General features: G+C 43.3%; 1 protein-coding gene across 1 annotated transcript; it reads left to right on the top strand.

The window, feature by feature from the left end:
• Positions 1–6,953: 6,953 nt before the first annotated feature.
• On the top strand, positions 6,954–9,471 carry LOC147299630 (uncharacterized). Its single transcript, XM_086229648.1, has 2 exons — positions 6,954–8,716; positions 8,821–9,471. Exons 1-2 carry the CDS (start codon positions 8,393–8,395, stop codon positions 9,469–9,471), a joined length of 975 nt encoding a protein of 324 aa, XP_086085774.1. The 5' UTR covers positions 6,954–8,392.
• Positions 9,472–17,682: the final 8,211 nt, after the last annotated feature.

The raw sequence follows: 17,682 nt of genomic DNA, 5'->3' as shown, positions 1-17,682 counted from the left end.
CAAAAAAATAATAAAAATAAAATAAACTTTTAAAAATGAAATAATTATTAAAAAATGGTTAATTACAATTATATATTTCAACTATACACTACTTTTCAACTTGTTACCTCCAGTTTAAAAAGTTGTATTAAGGTACCCTAACTACGAAACCGTGTCAGTTAGGTACCTCTGTTAGTCTGGCCGTCAAAAATGTCGTTATCTGATGACGTAGCACACCACTAAAAGGCTTCATGTCAATTTAGTACCTCAACTTTACCATGTTTTTCAAGTTCATACCTCAAATTCAAAAACTTGCAAATAAATAAATGTTTTCCAGTTTTTATCTCAACTTCACCCTAGTTTTTGACTCATCAAATCTCCACCAAAATTATCAATCTTATACTCATTTCGAAGCTATGAATCTCATATTTACAACCATATAAAAATCATGCAAAAAGGAGTTATGAAACCCGAGATGATTGGTTACAAAGTAGGCTACCCGAAATTGTCAAATTTTTCAAACAAATTGGCAATTTCGGCTAGCCTAATTTATGACTACTTATCTCGCGTTTCATAGCTCCTTTTTGAATTATTTCTATATGGTTATAAAGAGAAGATTCATAGCTTCAAAATGAGTATAAGATTGTTGGTTTTGGTGAAGATTTGATAGGTCAAAAGTTGGGGTGAAGTTTAGATAAAAATTAGAAAACATTTATTTATTTGCAAGTTTTTTAACTTGAGGTATGAACTTGAAAAACATTGTAAAGTTGAGGTACTAAATTGAAATGAAACTTTTTAGTGGTATGTCACGTCAACAGATAACAGACTTTTTGACGATCAGACTAACGGAGGTACCTAATTGTCACGATTTCGTAGTTAGTGTACCTTAATGCAACTTTTTGAACTTAAGATACCAAGTTGAAAAGTGGTGTATATTTAAGGTATATAATTGTAATTTACCCTTAAAAAATTAAAAACAAAACAAAAAAAACATCTCCATCATTATGCAGATCGCAGATTCCTCAATCAATCCCCAATTATTTTTTTCTTTCTTCTGCTACTCTCATTATCATCATCATCATCTTCATCCACCCTTAACCACCCAAATCAAAATAAAATTAAAAAATCATTATCATTATCCCTTTTTTTTTCTTTCTATGAAAAAAATAAACCCAAGAACTCCAAGAACACCAAGAACACTAAGAACTTCAAACGTCTAAAATTAGAAGAAAAAAAAAACAGCCGAGACCCCTTGCCCCTAGCCACCCTTCCTCCCCACACTCATCGACAACTCACCTCCGAGGTCCGCCGAAGTCGTCGCTTAGAAGGACGAGACCCTCCACTAGATCAAATTTGGGTTGCTCTGCATTTTCTTTTCTTGTTTCAAATCTAGGTTTTTTTTTTTTTTAAATAAATTTTGTAAACAATACAGAATTTTTCTTTGATTGATTTTTAAGGAGAGAAAGGGAAGGGGTCGTCGGATCGGCGAGGAGGTGTCGCCGGAACCAAAGGACTCGCCGGTGAGGGTGGGGTGGGGCGTTGCGGGCTGTAGGTGTGCTTGACTTCTATTTCTTTTTTCTTGATTTAATTCCCAAATTCATTTCTTTTGTTGAAAGGTTTTTGGGTTTTCTTTACTGGGTAGTTGAGATTTGCGAGGGAGATCTCATAAGTGCAGATGGGGTGGGCGGGAGATCTGCTTCTGCTGGGTACGGCTTCGTTTCGGGGGAGATCTCTTTGATTTGATCTGCATTTATGAGGTGAGGGAGATCTGCACTTACGAACAGGAAGAAGAAAAAAAAAAATAGAAAAGCATGGTTACTTTGAATAACAGCAAATTAAACCATTTTGGAATTCCATATTTGAATAGAGAAACAAGCTTAATAGTAACCAGAGTAACCCACAATTAAAAAGACATCCCCAATATACCAATCTCTGATCCATGTCAATAAACTAAAATCAACGGTGCCTAAGAAAACTATTAGGTGCAGAAGCCAATAGTTTTTAACCCATTAGGTGCAGAAAACTATTAGCATTGAAAAGTCCTCACTTGATAATTATAAAAAGAAGAAGGAGGAAGAGGTGATCGATCTACATGAGGGCTATTTTTGCTTCTTTGTTTTTTTGTTTTGTTAATTTAATTATTGAGTATTTTAATTTTTTTATATAATTATTTATTTTATTTTTAAAAGTTTATTTTATTTTTATTATTTTTTTGTCTACGTGGCATTTTTTTTAAGTCATGTCAGTGCGCCACGTAGGCAATTAATGGCGGAAAAGTTGACGGAGGTACCTGGGTGTCAAAATATGGTAGTTGAGGTACCTCTGAGCAACTTTTTTTTGTTGGGGTACCAATTTGAAAAACAATGTATACTTGAAGTACTTACGTGTAATTTGCCCTATATTTAAATTTGAGGGATTAGTCCGGATGGACCAATAATGAGAAAATTGAAATAAAAGATCCATTCATTTCTACAACCTCATCCCCATGTAGTCGCATATACATCTTTTCAAAATTTATACACTTGTTTTTGGAAACGAACCCGCCTGCTTCCTGCAAGCCCTCGCGCAATAAAGATAAAATTATAAATAAGGTCGATATTGCTGATAAATAATGTCATAAGTGCTCCTTCACTTGAATTTTCCCGTCTTGGCTAACACAAACTAAACCGCCATAACAAGGCACATGTGCGTCTCCCGGTCCAATAGAAATTATTTCACAAATTTATTCTTCTTCTTTTTTTAAATATTGTCAACTTATCTTTTCAATAAGCACTAGTGTCCAACTAATTGGGATAATTGTAACGATAGTAAGATGACGTGAATTTCGTCAAAGTTGATATTATGTGCATTGATGTTATAATGTAAGCCATAAGATAGAAAGAATTAGCCTTATTATTTAAAGATAATTACTAAAAAAACATAAGCTATTTCGACTACCCTCCATTGCTGAGTTAACTACCTTAATATATTTTGAGCAAATTTTTTCTATTTTACACTTTCTTACAAAAAATTATGGAATCACCCAGACTCATTCAGCAGCATACCACCATAATATATTAAGGAGTTTGTGGGACCATGGATAAATTCTACATGAGACCTATATTACACATTTGGAATGGGTTCGGAGAAAATAAGAGAAAAGGCATAGGGCCCCTAGATATAACATGAAAGTGGGATTCTTTGACTTAGATGATGAGACCCATACTCTTATTAATCCAATGGGACCTATACTCTTATAAATATGATGGGACCAATAGATAAGGTTCTATCACCTATAACAAAGGAGGTGTCTTGGTTCAAAGGATGGGGCCTATGCTCGTAAAAGTCTAAGAAAGGTCCTATGGACAAGGTGCCATCACCAACAACACCGAGGATATAAACACCATAAAATTGGAGGACCCATTGAGCATATAGTAAGGGGAACAATCGCCACATACATTTGGGAAGGCCGGATGCTTCCAAATGTATAAATACATCCGAATCAATGGAACCACCCGAGCCCATACATCCATCCGAGCTCACGGATGGGTCCATGTTCCTATCGAAACTCGTGGATGCTTCCAATTATAAGCTCATGGAGGTATAACCATATAAGCCACGATTAAAGGGACTAAGAAGTCTATGTTCTATTAGGAAACCAACTCTCAAACAAATTAAAAGACTTGAATCCTCTCCAAACAAGGATTCAAGTATAAAAGTTCAATCCAATATGGATTATACTTCCTGGTGATATAAGTAAAATCAACTTACAATCCTAAGGCCGTAGGGATTAAATCATCCCCTATAAATAGACTCTCATAAGATCATTCAAAGGTACGTAATTCCAGAGCTCTAAGCTCACTGCTTTGAGTTAATATTGATCTTGCTTACTGACTTGACCGTCGGAGAGATTTTGGCCAACACCACACCGGTGTCACCATACCTCCGAAGGTTTTTCTTGTGCTTACAGGACCTATCGTTTTATGAGTTTAGCTACTTGGAGAATTCATGTTACAACAATTGGTGCTTTCATTGAGAATAGAATCTAGAACTTCTTGTTTTCAGATTTTGCTCTTTGATTTTTTCAAACTCATTTTTTCTAGGACCTATGGCAGAAGAGATGACTTTGGGTGCTACTACGAATGGGCACCCCCTGACGTCAACTACTGTTGAGCCGACGACTTAACAAGTTGGTAGAGAACATGACCGTGTGGAAGTCCACACCACTGATGATGATAGTCAGCCGGACCCTCCTCAACAAGAGCCTAACGAGTACCAAGTCGCTTAGCGGGGCGTGGAGGATCAAACCCATGCGACCCTTGAGGCTATGGCCTTTAGGCGGGCACTACCTGTGGAGTCCGCATTATATGGATTTTTGGTTAAAAAAGGAACCCTCACGTTCACTCAAACACTAATGAAGGTGGAGAAGTACATTAGATGGGATGATGAGAAACAAGGAGCATATGTGAGGAAGAAAGATAAAAGTACACGGAGGAATCATCAAGAGGATGGAGCCCCTAAACGAAATATGGGGCTGCGGATAAGAGGAAGAGGGAGAATCATGCTAATGCGGACTGTGACAAATATACATGTTGTAACACGAAATCTCCAATTAGCTTGAGTCCAGAAATCTTCGGTCCTGAAAACATAGAAAACCTTCGGAGGTAAAAGGGCACCGGTGTGGTGCCGGCCAAAGGCTCTCCGACGGTCAAGTTAGAAAACAAGATCAATTATCAACTCAGAGCATTGGCTTAGAGCTTTGGAATTACTTACTTTTTTGTGATCTTATGAGAGTCTATTTTATAGGGGATGATTTAATCCCTATGGCCTTAGGATTGTAAGTTGGTTAGACTTGTAATCACCGGGAAGTATAATCCATATTGGATTGAACTTCTATACTTGAATCATTGTTTGGAGAGGATTTAAGCCATGTAATTCGTATGAGAGTTGGTTTCCTAGTAGAACATGAAGTTCTTAGGTCCCATACATTAGTCGCGGGTGGTATGGAAATACCTTCATGAGTTCGCACTTGGATGCCTCCGTGAGTTTTGGGTGCATACCCGGATATATCCGCGAGCTCGGATAGGTCCGGCCCCTAGGCACGGACAGATCCATGGGTTCGGATGTATTCCCGTGTTTGGGTGCATCTGACCCCCTAAGTGAGTGTGAGGGTAGTTGCCCTTTGCTCTATATTTAATGGATCCTTCAACTCGTGGTGATCTATACCTCCGGTCCCTTTGCTTGCATGTTATTGGAGAACGTTCACAACTTGTAGGTCTCTCAAAACATAGGTCGTATTCTTCTAACACCATGGGTCCTATATTTTCATGCCTTTTCCAATGGACCCATGAGAACGGATAGGTCCCCTCATTTCTTTATGAGAATGGATAGGTCCCATGCTAGAATAAACCATGGTCCTATGCTAGAATATTTCATGGTCCCACAATTGCCCCCAAAATATATCCCTTGGAAATCTTTTGAAAGAGATGTATTTTTTAATAGGACTCCTTCCAATCTTCCATCTTGCTACCGGTTCGCGCGCACTATGGGTCCGTCCAAGAGGAGAGCATGGCTTTGAAAAAAAACCTCTACTTAGCGGCCTGAGGATTTTTAAAGACTTTGACTTTAGTGCAACCAATGATGACTCCGAGGAGAAGCCTTTTGTTGACGATGAGTCCTCTTATAGTGAAAACCACTTGATGTCGATTCTACCACCCTAGAGGATGCCACTGAGAAAACCAAAGGGTCCGAGCCAAAAGGTTCTGTTGTAGCACGAATTCTCCAAGTAGCTAAACTCAGAAAACGATGGGTCCTGTAAACACAAGAAAAACCTTCGGAGGTATGGTGACACCGGTGTGGTGTCGGCCAAAGGCTCTCCGACGGTCAAGTCAGTAAGCAAGATCAATATCAACTCAAAGCAGTGGGCTTAGAGCTCTAGAATTACGTACCTTTGAATGATTTTATGAGAGTCTATTTATAGGGGATGATTTAATCCCTATGGTCTTAGGATTGTAAGTTGATTTAAACTTGTAATCACCGGGAAGTATAATCCATATTGGATTGAACTCTTATACCTGAATCCTTGTTTGGAGAGGATTCAAGCCATTTAATTCGTATGGGAATTGGTTTCCTAGTAGAACATGAAGTTCTTAGGTCCCTTTAGTCGTGGTTTGTATAGTAATACCTCCGTGTGCTTGTAATTGGAAGCATCCGCGAGTTTGGGTAGGAGCATGGACCCATCCGCGAGCTTGGATGGATCCATGGGGTCGGGTGGTTCCAATGGTTTGGATGTATTCATACATTTGGAAGCATCCAGCCCTCCTAAGTGTGTGTGGCGATTGTTCCCCTTACTCTGTGCTCAATGGGTCCTCCAATTTTATGGTGTTTGTACCCCCGGCGTTGTTGGTGATGGTGCCTCATCCATAGGACCCTTTTAGACTTTCACAAGTATGGGTCCTATTCTTTAAATCAAGGCACCCCCTTTGTTATGGGTGATAGAACCTTTGTTTATTGGTCCCATTATATTTATAAGGGCATAGGTCCCATCCTTTAAGTCAAGGTACCCCCTTTTCATATAATATCTAGGGGCCCTATGCCTTTCTCTAATTCTTTTCGGACCCACTTCAAATTTGTGACATAGGTCCCATGTAGAATTTATCCATGGTCCCACAATTGCCCCCAAAAATACATCCCTTGAATACCCATTAGAAGGGATGTGTTTTTCTTGACTAAACATGCCATGCCGCCCCTCCGGATTTGTGCATCATAGCTCCGAAATTTTCACCTCCTTTTTTTTTTTTTTTTATATATATATATACTTTTGCTTTGGGTCTTTGTCCTCATATCCTAACTTTTGAATTTGAAACCCTACCTTATCTTTTATTTGAATTTCAAACTCCAAAGCCTCCTTATCTCCTTATCTCACACCTCCTATAAAATTTCCTAGAACCTTGAACCATCCCCCATCTTTTTATTCTTCAACTTTCCTTTTTTCCTTAAAAACTTCAAAGACCCATAAACCCAAAGGTCCGGCCTTCCTTGTTGCACTTCACACCGGTGCCATCGTTGCTCAGCCCACATACCGCCGTCGCCGACGCCGACTACCGCCGACGCCCGTCGCTGCCGGTCTCGCCGCTGACCCCAATCGATCCCGCCGCTAGTCTCGGCGGCTGCTCCTCCCTTGCAATTTTCTCTGCTCCTAAAAAAAACTTCAAAGACCCCAGCACTTCAGTTCCGACCGCCCTTGCAGCGCCCCACATTGGCGCCATCGTTGCTCGGCCTGTGCGTCGACCGCCGCCCATTCCGCTGCTTGCTCCAGCGGCTGCTCCTTATCTTTTTCTTACGGATCCCACATAATTTTCGGTATTCAATGGTGAATCCGAAGACTGCTTCTGGGCTGAAAGACCCAAGAATTCTTGAGAAATTTTTGGACAAGCATTATCCAAATCGCCCCCAAGACATCTCCATTGAAGTCGATCCTACCGGAAAAGCCGAAGTTGATTGTGAGGTGGTGAATGGTGCGAGACCCATCAAGTTCTACCCTTGGCTGTTTCGGATTGGAGCTAGATTTCCATTTTCCCGATTCCAACGGAGGTTTTTCATGTTATACGGGTTAGCTCCTTGTCAATATACTCCGAATTCCTATAAATTGCTTTTGGGTTTTGAAAAATTGACTAGATTTTATGAGATTGAGTTGGGTTTGGCTGAATTTTGGAGTTTGTTTCGGGTGTGCCCCCATGAAAATGGCCGGGTGTATGTTGCATTTCGGGGGCGCGAAAACAAGCGGCCCAATCTTTTTACTAATCTAGACCGTAAAGAGGGGAGTCATACCGATGATGTGGTGATTGTTTCCGGAAATTGGGGAGACGTGGTTGATGGGTACGACACCCCGGTCCCGTCTACTTTCAATCCGGAGGGTGTAATGGACCTCGATGGATTGAACTTTGTGAAATGCTACCGGGCGGACCTTGTTGATTTATTGTATCATGTGGTGAGTCCGGAACATCGTGACATTAGATGGATTTTGCATCCGGACCGTGATGCCCCCGGCGGGTTAGACTCCGTCACCCCTTTGTCAAGGCGTGACATTCCGGCGGAGATGCTTGTTCCCCAATTTGATTCGATGGGATCCTTGCCCAAACCAAGGGAAGCGGGGGAGAAGAGGAAGAGAGGAAAAAAGAATAGTCCGGCTTCCAACAATTCGGAGGGATCATGTGACGGCATTAAAATTGGGGAGTTAGAATTAATGATACCACCCCTCCAAGTGAATCGCAAGAAAAGGAGCCGTATTAAAAAGCCAAAACAAGGAGCCGATTGAGCAAAGGGAAAGGAAGTACCGGAGAAATACATCCTTTTTAATGCAAATAAGGGTCGCCCCGTTGGAGAGAATAGTCCTTTAGTGGACGAATTTGAAGATGAAGATACCACCACACTTATGCTTGAAGATGGGCCTCCAAAGTTTGGGTTAGACGGTCCATATGAGAATGTTACCGCCGGCCCGTCGCCCTTGAAAGATGACGGGGGATTCGCGGGGGATGCTTCCCCCATCCGGTCCCATCCTCCCCTCCATTCTTCAAAGGTTTGGTGCCCCCATTTCATAGCTAAGGATGGGGCCGTGAAATGCGATTCATCCGGCTTGTCGGATGATTCGGTGGCTATGGCTTTAATGAAAGGGTCCGTTCTCCCCCTTGATGCCTCCGAGCTGCGGAGGTATGATGCCTCCGAAACGAAAGAAAAGCTATATGCACTCAGATATTCGGTACGTTCCATTTTTCTTCCCGAAACCATTTCTTTGTTTTGGGTTCTTTAGACTTGTTGTTAATCTACTTTGGAGTGATGCTTTTGTTGTTTTGTTTTGTGTAGATGGGAGCCATGATGGATAGATACATCGAAGCCATGGAAGATGCCAAGGAAAACGACCGAGCCGAACTTGAGACTTACCGCCTAGAAATTGATTCATGCCAAAGTTCTGCCATGGAGTACCGAATTGCTCATACTAAGATTGAAGGAGAGCTCGTAACGGTCCGGTCGGAACTTGACAATCGGTCCGCCAAAATCCTAGAGCTTAATGATACCATCCGATCTTTGAAAGAAGAGTTAGCCAAAGCTCAAGGGTCCTTGCATGCGAAGGAAGAGGAGATGGCTCAAAGAATTCAAGAATGCTCGGTGCATGAAAGGGCCGCCGTTAAGGATGCCGTTGAAAGGGCCAAAACTTCCATGCAAGCTTTTTATCAAAAACAACTTGATGAGGCTTTGGTGGATGAATTTAATATGGGTTACTATTACCGGATGGTTGGCAAGCCCCACAAACATGGTTGGGATGAAGATAAAATTCAAGAATGGGCCGCCGAAGTGGATACCTCCGAGGACTTGGAGGGCTCCGAGTTGAACTCTAATGCCACCGCCTATGCTTCCGAGGAGAAACTCTCCGATGATGATAGGACCCCATCCGCGGCAAGGGATACCGCCGGCACCTCCGATGGTTCGGGCCCGAAGTCCTTTATAGCACCTTGATCTCCTGTATGCTAGACTTTTATTTTGTTCATGCTCGATGGGGCCGTATTGTTTGTTTGTATTTGAGAATTATTTGTTGGACCCTTTATTTCAAGGTACCAATGCACTTACAATTTCAAGTTATTTTCCTTTGGATTCTTCACATTTTCACATGCTTAATTTATGTGATGTAAGCAAAGCATGACGACTATCCCAACCTTATGGGTCCGCCCATTTATTTGCAAAAAATAACGATCTCATGGGTCCGTTGCAACACGGAGGATAACCGTTGAATTAATAGAGCCTCCCAAGTCGGGCCGTACTAAGGAAGATTTTCGGAGCTATCTCGAGGTCCCTTTAAGCAAAAAATCTTACTTGCACGGAGGATCGAACCTCGAAACTCAATCGGCTCGCCAGCTCGAACTAGTTTATTAACTTGCAAGAATTAACCTCGACAATTAAATTTGCTGATATTAATTGTCGTTTATAATTTTGCTAAATAAATGCATCCGGGGCTTTCTTGTGGGCACAAATAGGACCCAAAAATACTTTCGAAGTTCCTTCCCCTATGCCCCCATTTATTTTACGAGGTACGTAGCTCGAAAAAATAAATTTTGACAATATTTTGTTATTGAACTAGAGACCTTCCATCATAGGGCCTTGCCCTTAATGAGTTCGGGCCGATAGTAACAAATGTTGCCCCCGAGTGGGGTTCTAAAAGATTGCGGATGTTCCAAGTAGACTGATCATCTTTGGAACACACATTTAGTCGATAGTACCTGGGTCAGTGAGGCCTGTGACCCGCGGTACCTCGGACCTTTTTATTGTAGTACGGACTTAGGTGCCATGGTACCATGAAATTTGTAGAATTCATCTCAATCTCCATTGCCCCCGGTGGGTTAGCAATAGAATTATTTAGACAAACGACACAATTAAAAACTTGTTATAAGCTAAAACCAAATGCAATATAGTTTGAATGAACTATGATACATTAATTTAAATGGCCGAAGCTTATGTTACAATTTTGAAGTATGGGCTGAGACCCATGTTACATCCATGTAGGGTGATCTCCTCGTGTACCTATAGGTTTCCTATGGGGATCACATTACAAATTGAAGGTACCAGCCTAGAGTATTTATCCTAGACCTTACTTCATTGCTTTTGGTGAGGACCGTTCGTTTCTACGATTCGTTAGGACCGTACATCTTGAGGATAGGTCCGGCCGTTGAGGTTGAATGCGGCTCCATTCGTGGAGTGTAGTATGAATACATCCCCTCCTTCGTTCGGGTGAACACCCATTCTTTTGCATTTATTTGGGGACTATGGGCCCCTCATGCGTAGTATTTACGCAAGTTGATGGCGTTCCACCTTTTTCTAATCGGGGTGCCATCCATGTTTGAGAGTAAGTAGGTCTCTTTGCCTCCTACTTCAATTACTTGATATGGCCCTTCCCAATTAGAACCTAGCTTGCCAGCGCCCGGGACTTTCGTGTTTTGAAACACCTTTCTGAGTACAAGGTCTCCCTCTTGAAAGGTCCTTGGTTTGACGCCTTTATTGTAATAGGACCGTACTTGCTGTTGATAGGCGGCAATCCTTACCAGTGCTTGCTCTCTTCGCTCATCTAATAGATCCAGGTCCGTTTGAAGTTCTACTGCATTTTGCTGAAGGGTCCTGTCCTCCGTGCGAAGGGTTGGCATCCCTACTTGGACCAGTATGATAGCCTCCGCTCCAAATGCTAAAGAAAAAGGAGTCTCTCATGTGGGTCTCCGCTTGGTGGTCCTATATGCCCATAGGACCCCAGGTAGTTCGTCGGGCCATTTGCCTTTGGCACTTTCCAACCTCTTCTTCAACGTGTCAAGAATAGTTTTGTTGGAGGCTTCAGCTTGGCCGTTTCCTTGAGGGTACCGGGGTGTCGACATCAAGTTCTTGATGTTCAGAGATCTACAAAAGTCAGTGATCTCCATACTTGTGAACTGAAGGCCGTTATCGGACACCAAAGTTTGAGGGATTCCGAACCTACAAATGATGCTTCTCCATATAAATCTTTTTACCTCCTTATCTCGAATTTTTGCAAGGGGCTCGGCTTCAATCCACTTTGTGAAATAATCGGTAGCAACCAACAAAAACCTTTTTTGGGCGGTGGCATCTGGCAAGGGTCCGACGATGTCGAGGCCCCATTGCATGAACGGCCAAGGGGATCGAAGCGGGGTTAGGTCCTCTGTCGGTTGTTTTGGGATAATGGCAAACCTTTGGCATTTGTCACATTTCTGTACGAACTCCTTTGCATCCTGGTGCATTGTTGGCCAATAGTACCCCTCACTTAGGGCTTTTTGCGCTAAGGACCTGCCTCCGGCATGATTCCCACAACTACCCCCATGGATTTCTGCGAGAACGTACCGTACCTGATCCGGGTGGAGACAAAGGAGGTGAGGTCCTGAATATGATTGACGATAGAGCTTGCCATTATGGTCCACGTACCGTGCCGCTTTTAAATGTAATTTTCTAGCCTCCGCCCGGTCTTGGGGTAGTGTCCCATTCTTTATGTAATCAAGGATTGGATCCATCCAACAGGGTGCTGGAGCTATAGGTAGGCATGGAGCCCCCACCTTGTGAACACTCGGCTCCTTCAGGTACTCCACAGGAATGGTCCGACGAAGTTGGTAGTTTAAGTAAGATCCCAAATTTGCCAGAGTATCGGCATGGGTATTTTGATTACGAGGGACCTGTGTGAGTGTGAACTCTTGAAACTTTTGGAGAAGATCTTTGGCCTTAGTGAGGTAGAGAGTTATGGTTGGATTGAGTGCCGCATACTCACCTAACACTTGGTTCACGATTAATTGAGAATCACAAAATATATTTAATTTACGGACCTGTAGTTCGGATGCTAGTCTTAAGCCTGCCAAGAGAGCCTCGTACTCAGCTTCGTTGTTGCTTGCCCGAAATCCTAATATCAAGGCCTGCTCCATTATGGATCCATCCGGAGTGCGCAAAACTAGGCCGGCGCCTGCCCCCTTGCTATTGGAGGACCCATCCACGTGAAGGTGCCACGCATAAGGATCCGTTGGGTCCGATTCTGAATTTGGGTTGATTGGGTCCGACGATTCCGTTTCAGATGGAGTAAATTCGGCAATGAAGTCGGCTAGGACCTGTGCCTTGATAGCCGTTCGTGGTTGGTACACTATGTTGTATTGCCCTAGCTCAATTGCCCACTTTGTTATCCGCGAGGATGCATCCGGTCCGTGCAAAATGGTCCTTAACGGTCCGCACAATGATTTTGAAAGCCTGGAAATATGGCCTTAACTTTCTAGCGGAGCTTACCAAAGCCAAAATTAATTTTTCCATCTTTGGGTACCTAGTTTCTGGGTCGAGGAGAGCCTTTGACGTGTAATATACCGGGTGTTGTGCCCCTTGCTCTTCTCGGACCAGAGCCGAACTAACCGCCGGACTGGAAACCCCCAAATATAAGTATAGGTCCTCCCCCGCGGAGGGTTTGGATAACAAAGGCGTAGAGCTTAAATATGTCTTTAGGTCCTGAAAAGCCGTTTCACATTCTTCATTCCATATTCTGCCCCCGCTCCTTTTCAATGCTTGAAAAAAGGGGCGGCATTTATCCGTCGACTTTGAAAGGAACCTGCTTAGGGCGGCAGCACGGCCCGTTAGACTTTGTATTTCTTTGACAGTGCGAGGGGACCGCATATCCATGATTGCTCTTATTTGGTCTGGGTTAGCCTCAATACCCCGTTGAGTTACTAAATATCCCAAGAATTTTCCGGAGGCTACTCCGAATGTGCATTTTTCCGGGTTCAACTTCATGTTATACCTCCGCAAAAGTTCAAATGCCTCCCCAAGGTGCTTTACATGGTCATGTCTTTGTAGGCTCTTTACTAACATGTCATCCACGTATACCTCCATTGTCTTTCCGATAAGGTCCTTAAAGACTTTGTTCACAAGTCGTTGATACGTTGCCCCCGCATTTTTAAGCCCGAAAGGCATCACATTATAACAATAGGTCCCCCTCTCTATGACAAATGAGGTTTTCTCCTTCCAGACTTGAGGGGAATATCTTGCACATCCAGGCATCATTATCATCATATGGTGCCATCGAGTTTCGATACATCCTAATGTGACTCATTGGGTCCGAATCTCCCTTAAAGTATTTGAACCTTGGCATAGAAAAACGCTCCGGGGCTCTAACTCGGAGGATGTGATCCTCAAGGGGGGACTCATTTACGCGAAGGATTTCGCTCTCCAACCAAGCTTCATGTGGATCCCTCCAGTCGACGCGAAATTGTTCCATCCGCTGATTAAGCATCCTCTCCATCGCTCGGTGACTAACTAAACTTTCGGAGCGACGCGTATCGCTCGAGGGTCCACTAGAAGCGTGAGATGAGTATGAAGAATCGGGCCGGGACCGTGTAGTCCTAGGTGGGGAGCGACGTGGGGGTGGTATGATATCCGCAACGCTGCCCATATTCGGGTTCGGACCTTGCCGTGAGGGTCCTTCATTCCTCATACCCGGAACCCGGATGGGTGTTCCATGGATAGGCGACATCGGACCGGTCCGACGGCTTTCTGCAGCAGGCCCGATGGGTCCGCGACCCGTTGGTTGCTCATTGCCTCCTTGGGGGCTCCTTGCCTGGCGATTAGGACCCCTAGACAAATTGCGGAGGGATTCTTGTGGGGGTTCCCCCACCTTTTCTTTTTGCTTTTCTTGGCGAGTTAGCCGAGTTCTTCCACTTGTACCCCGTACGCGGCTCCTTCCTCGTTCCCTATGGGATCGGCGAGAAGTTCTTCCGCGGGGCTCTTGATTGCTAGCCCTTAGAGCCTCACTCATCAATTGAATATCCTTCCTCATAGCCTCAAGGGCCGCATGAGTTTGATCCTCCATGCGCCGCAAAGCGACTTGGTACTCGTTGGGCTCTTGTCGAGGAGGGTCCGGCTGGCTATCATCATCAGTGGTGTGGACTTCCACACGGTCAAGCTCTTTTTCCACTCGTTGAGCCGCCAGCTCAACAGTAGTTGACGTCAGGGGGTGCCCATTTGTAGTAACACCCAAAGTCATCTCTTCCGCCATAGGTTCCGGAAAAAATGAGTTTGAAAAGATCGAAGAGCAAAATCCGAAAACGAGAAGTTCTAGATTCTACTCTCAATGAAAGCACCAATTGTTGTAGCACGAATTCTCCAAGTAGCTAAACTCAGAAAACGATGGGTCCTGTAAACACAAGAAAAACCTTCGGAGGTATGGTGACACCGGTGTGGTGTCGGCCAAAGGCTCTCCGACGGTCAAGTCAGTAAGCAAGATCAATATCAACTCAAAGCAGTGGGCTTAGAGCTCTAGAATTACGTACCTTTGAATGATCTTATGAGAGTCTATTTATAGGGGATGATTTAATCCCTATGGCCTTAGGATTGTAAGTTGATTTAAACTTGTAATCACCGGGAAGTATAATCCATATTGGATTGAACTCCTATACCTGAATCCTTGTTTGGAGAGGATTCAAGCCATTTAATTCGTATGGGAATTGGTTTCCTAGTAGAACATGAAGTTCTTAGGTCCCTTTAGTCGTGGTTTGTATAGTAATACCTCCGTGTGCTTGTAATTGGAAGCATCCGCGAGTTTGGGTAGGAGCATGGACCCATCCGCGAGCTTGGATGGATCCATGGGGTCGGGTGGTTCCAATGGTTTGGATGTATTCATACATTTGGAAGCATCCAGCCCTCCTAAGTGTGTGTGGCGATTGTTCCCCTTACTCTGTGCTCAATGGGTCCTCCAATTTTATGGTGTTTGTACCCCCGGCGTTGTTGGTGATGGTGCCTCATCCATAGGACCCTTTTAGACTTTCACAAGTATGGGTCCTATTCTTTAAATCAAGGCACCCCCTTTGTTATGGGTGATAGAACCTTTGTTTATTGGTCCCATTATATTTATAAGGGCATAGGTCCCATCCTCTAAGTCAAGGTACCCCCTTTTCATATAATATCTAGGGGCCCTATGCCTTTCTCTAATTCTTTTCGGACCCACTTCAAATTTGTGACATAGGTCCCATGTAGAATTTATCCATGGTCCCACAGGTTCCATGACTTCTTGATTTGCTTTATGTCTTATTTGCACTGTTTGTTCTGTTAATGGCCGTTGGGACTGTATTGTGGTGTTTTAGAACCTTTTATTGGGACCACTACTTATCTTTTATGCTTCGAGGTACTATTGTATTTCATGAAGTATCTTACAAGCTCTATTTTCTTGAATGTTTGTAGTCTATTGTTTTGTACGCTTGAATTGCGTGGAGTGAACACATTGAGACCACACCGAGGAGTATAAGATCTCAAGGGTTTGCCCACTTTCTTATGGGAGGTATTGGACCTATAGGTCCGCTGCCTTTCTTCTTCGCCTCAGAAGGTCCGCTCATTTGCTCATGGGAGGTACTGGACCTATGGGTCCGCTCCCTTTCTTCTTTGTCGCGGGGAGTCCGCTCAATCTTTCATGGGAGGTATCGAACCAATGGGTCCGCTCATTTTCATTGTATACAGCGGGGGGTCCGCTCGTTTGTTCACTGGCCGGAAGTGTTGGACCCATATGTCCACTCATTTTCTTGTGAGAAACCACGGACCTATCAGTCCGCCATTTGTATTGAAGAACCATGAACCTATATATATAATTGTCCACTATTTTTTGTAAAAAAACTAGGGACCTATTGGTCGACCATGTCGGCATATATATGTTAAGGAAATTTCCGGGGGCTTTTCAAAAGTTTTTCCATGCATTGAACTTGCTTATATGAGGGATTGCCCCGATCCCTTAAAAATGCACATTAGGTCCTTTAAAACATTTCAAAGGTTCCTTCCTTGTTGCCCCCCATTCATTTTCCGGACTCTTAGTTTCATAAATAAATTTCATATGACTTTTCTTTGTTGAACTAAAGGTTTTTCATCATAGGACCTTGTCCTAATGACTTCGGACATATAGTGATAACTTTTGCCCCCGAGTGGGGTACTTGAATGGGTGTGAATGTTCCATGAATGCGCTTTGCCTTTAGAACACCCTTTTGGTCGGCGATCCCTGGGTTAGTGAGGCCTATGACCAGTGGAACCGTGATTTTTTAGATGTAGTATGGACTTATATGCCATGGTACCATGAGTTTGTGTATCCGACTAGCCTCTACTTGCCCCATGTGGGTCTTAATTTGGGAAATACCTCAACGGGTTCTCAATTGAATGTATCCGTGAGATTAGATAGAAACTCGGATACATCCGCGAGCTCGGATCGGATAGATCCATAGGCTCGGATGTATCCATGTTCTTGGAAGCATCCGACCTTCCTAACTGATCATGAGTGTGGGGGTTGTTTCTCTTACTCTGTGTTCAATGGGTCCTCCAATTTATGGTGTTTCATACCCCTAATGTTATAGGTGATATAATCTTGTCTATAGATCCCATTAGATTTATAAGAGCATAGGTCCTATCACTTAAGTTAAGGCACCCCGCCTTCATGTAATGTCTAGGGGCCTTATGCCTTCTTCTTATTTTCTCCGGACCCATTCCAAATGAGTGACATAGGTCCCATGTAAAGTTTATAAATGGTCCCATAATTGCCCCCAAAAATACATTCCTTGAACTTTTTATAAGAGATGTATTTTTAACAACTCAATCTTCCATGCCAACCCCCGAAAAGGCACACTATATAGGTCCAAAATTATTTCCTCCACCTTATGTGTCCGAAAATTTCCATGGCTCCGAAATTTTTTGCTTCACTCGATCATTTCCTCCTTTTCTTCTTCTTCCTTGGACTTTGACCTCCAACTTTCCTACAACCATCTTATTTTTAATTTCTCATCCAAAACTTCCGATGATTTGGGGGTCAATAGTAATGGGTCCCCCTCCAAGGTGGTGGTTACCTTCATGGACGTTGATAGCGTCGCTCCGATGAAAGCCGGTGGTACCACCGAGATGGTTCGGACCCGAAGATCTTCATGGTTTCTTGATTTCTTGTCTTGTTTGCACATTTTGTTTTTGTGCATGTTTAAAATTTTATTTTATTTTGCTTGAATTGTATAGAGTAAATACATTGAGATGATAACACCGAGAAGCATAGGACATCAAGGGTCCGTTTATTTGTTCATGGGAGGAGGTTCCGGACCTATGGGTCCGCTCCCTTGTTTATGGGAGGTACCGAACTTAAGGTTCCGCTTCTTTATTTTTGTGAGGTACCAAACCTATGGGTTTGTTCCTTTATTT

This window comes from Dryas octopetala, chromosome 1 (assembly GCF_963921425.1).
Source record: "Dryas octopetala chromosome 1, drDryOcto1.1, whole genome shotgun sequence".
NCBI classification, from domain to species: Eukaryota; Viridiplantae; Streptophyta; class Magnoliopsida; order Rosales; family Rosaceae; genus Dryas; species Dryas octopetala.
This window is presented reverse-complemented; position numbering and strand designations above follow the sequence as displayed.

What these genes read in the sequence shown, in the direction of transcription:
- LOC147299630 (XM_086229648.1), top strand. Translation starts at nt 8,393, where the DNA reads ATGCTTGAAGATGGGCCTCCAAAGTTTGGGTTAGACGGTCCATATGAG. An exon ending in TATATGCACTCAGATATTCG is followed by an intron (nt 8,717 to 8,820) that starts GTACGTTCCATT and finishes TGTTTTGTGTAG; the next exon opens with ATGGGAGCCATGATGGATAG.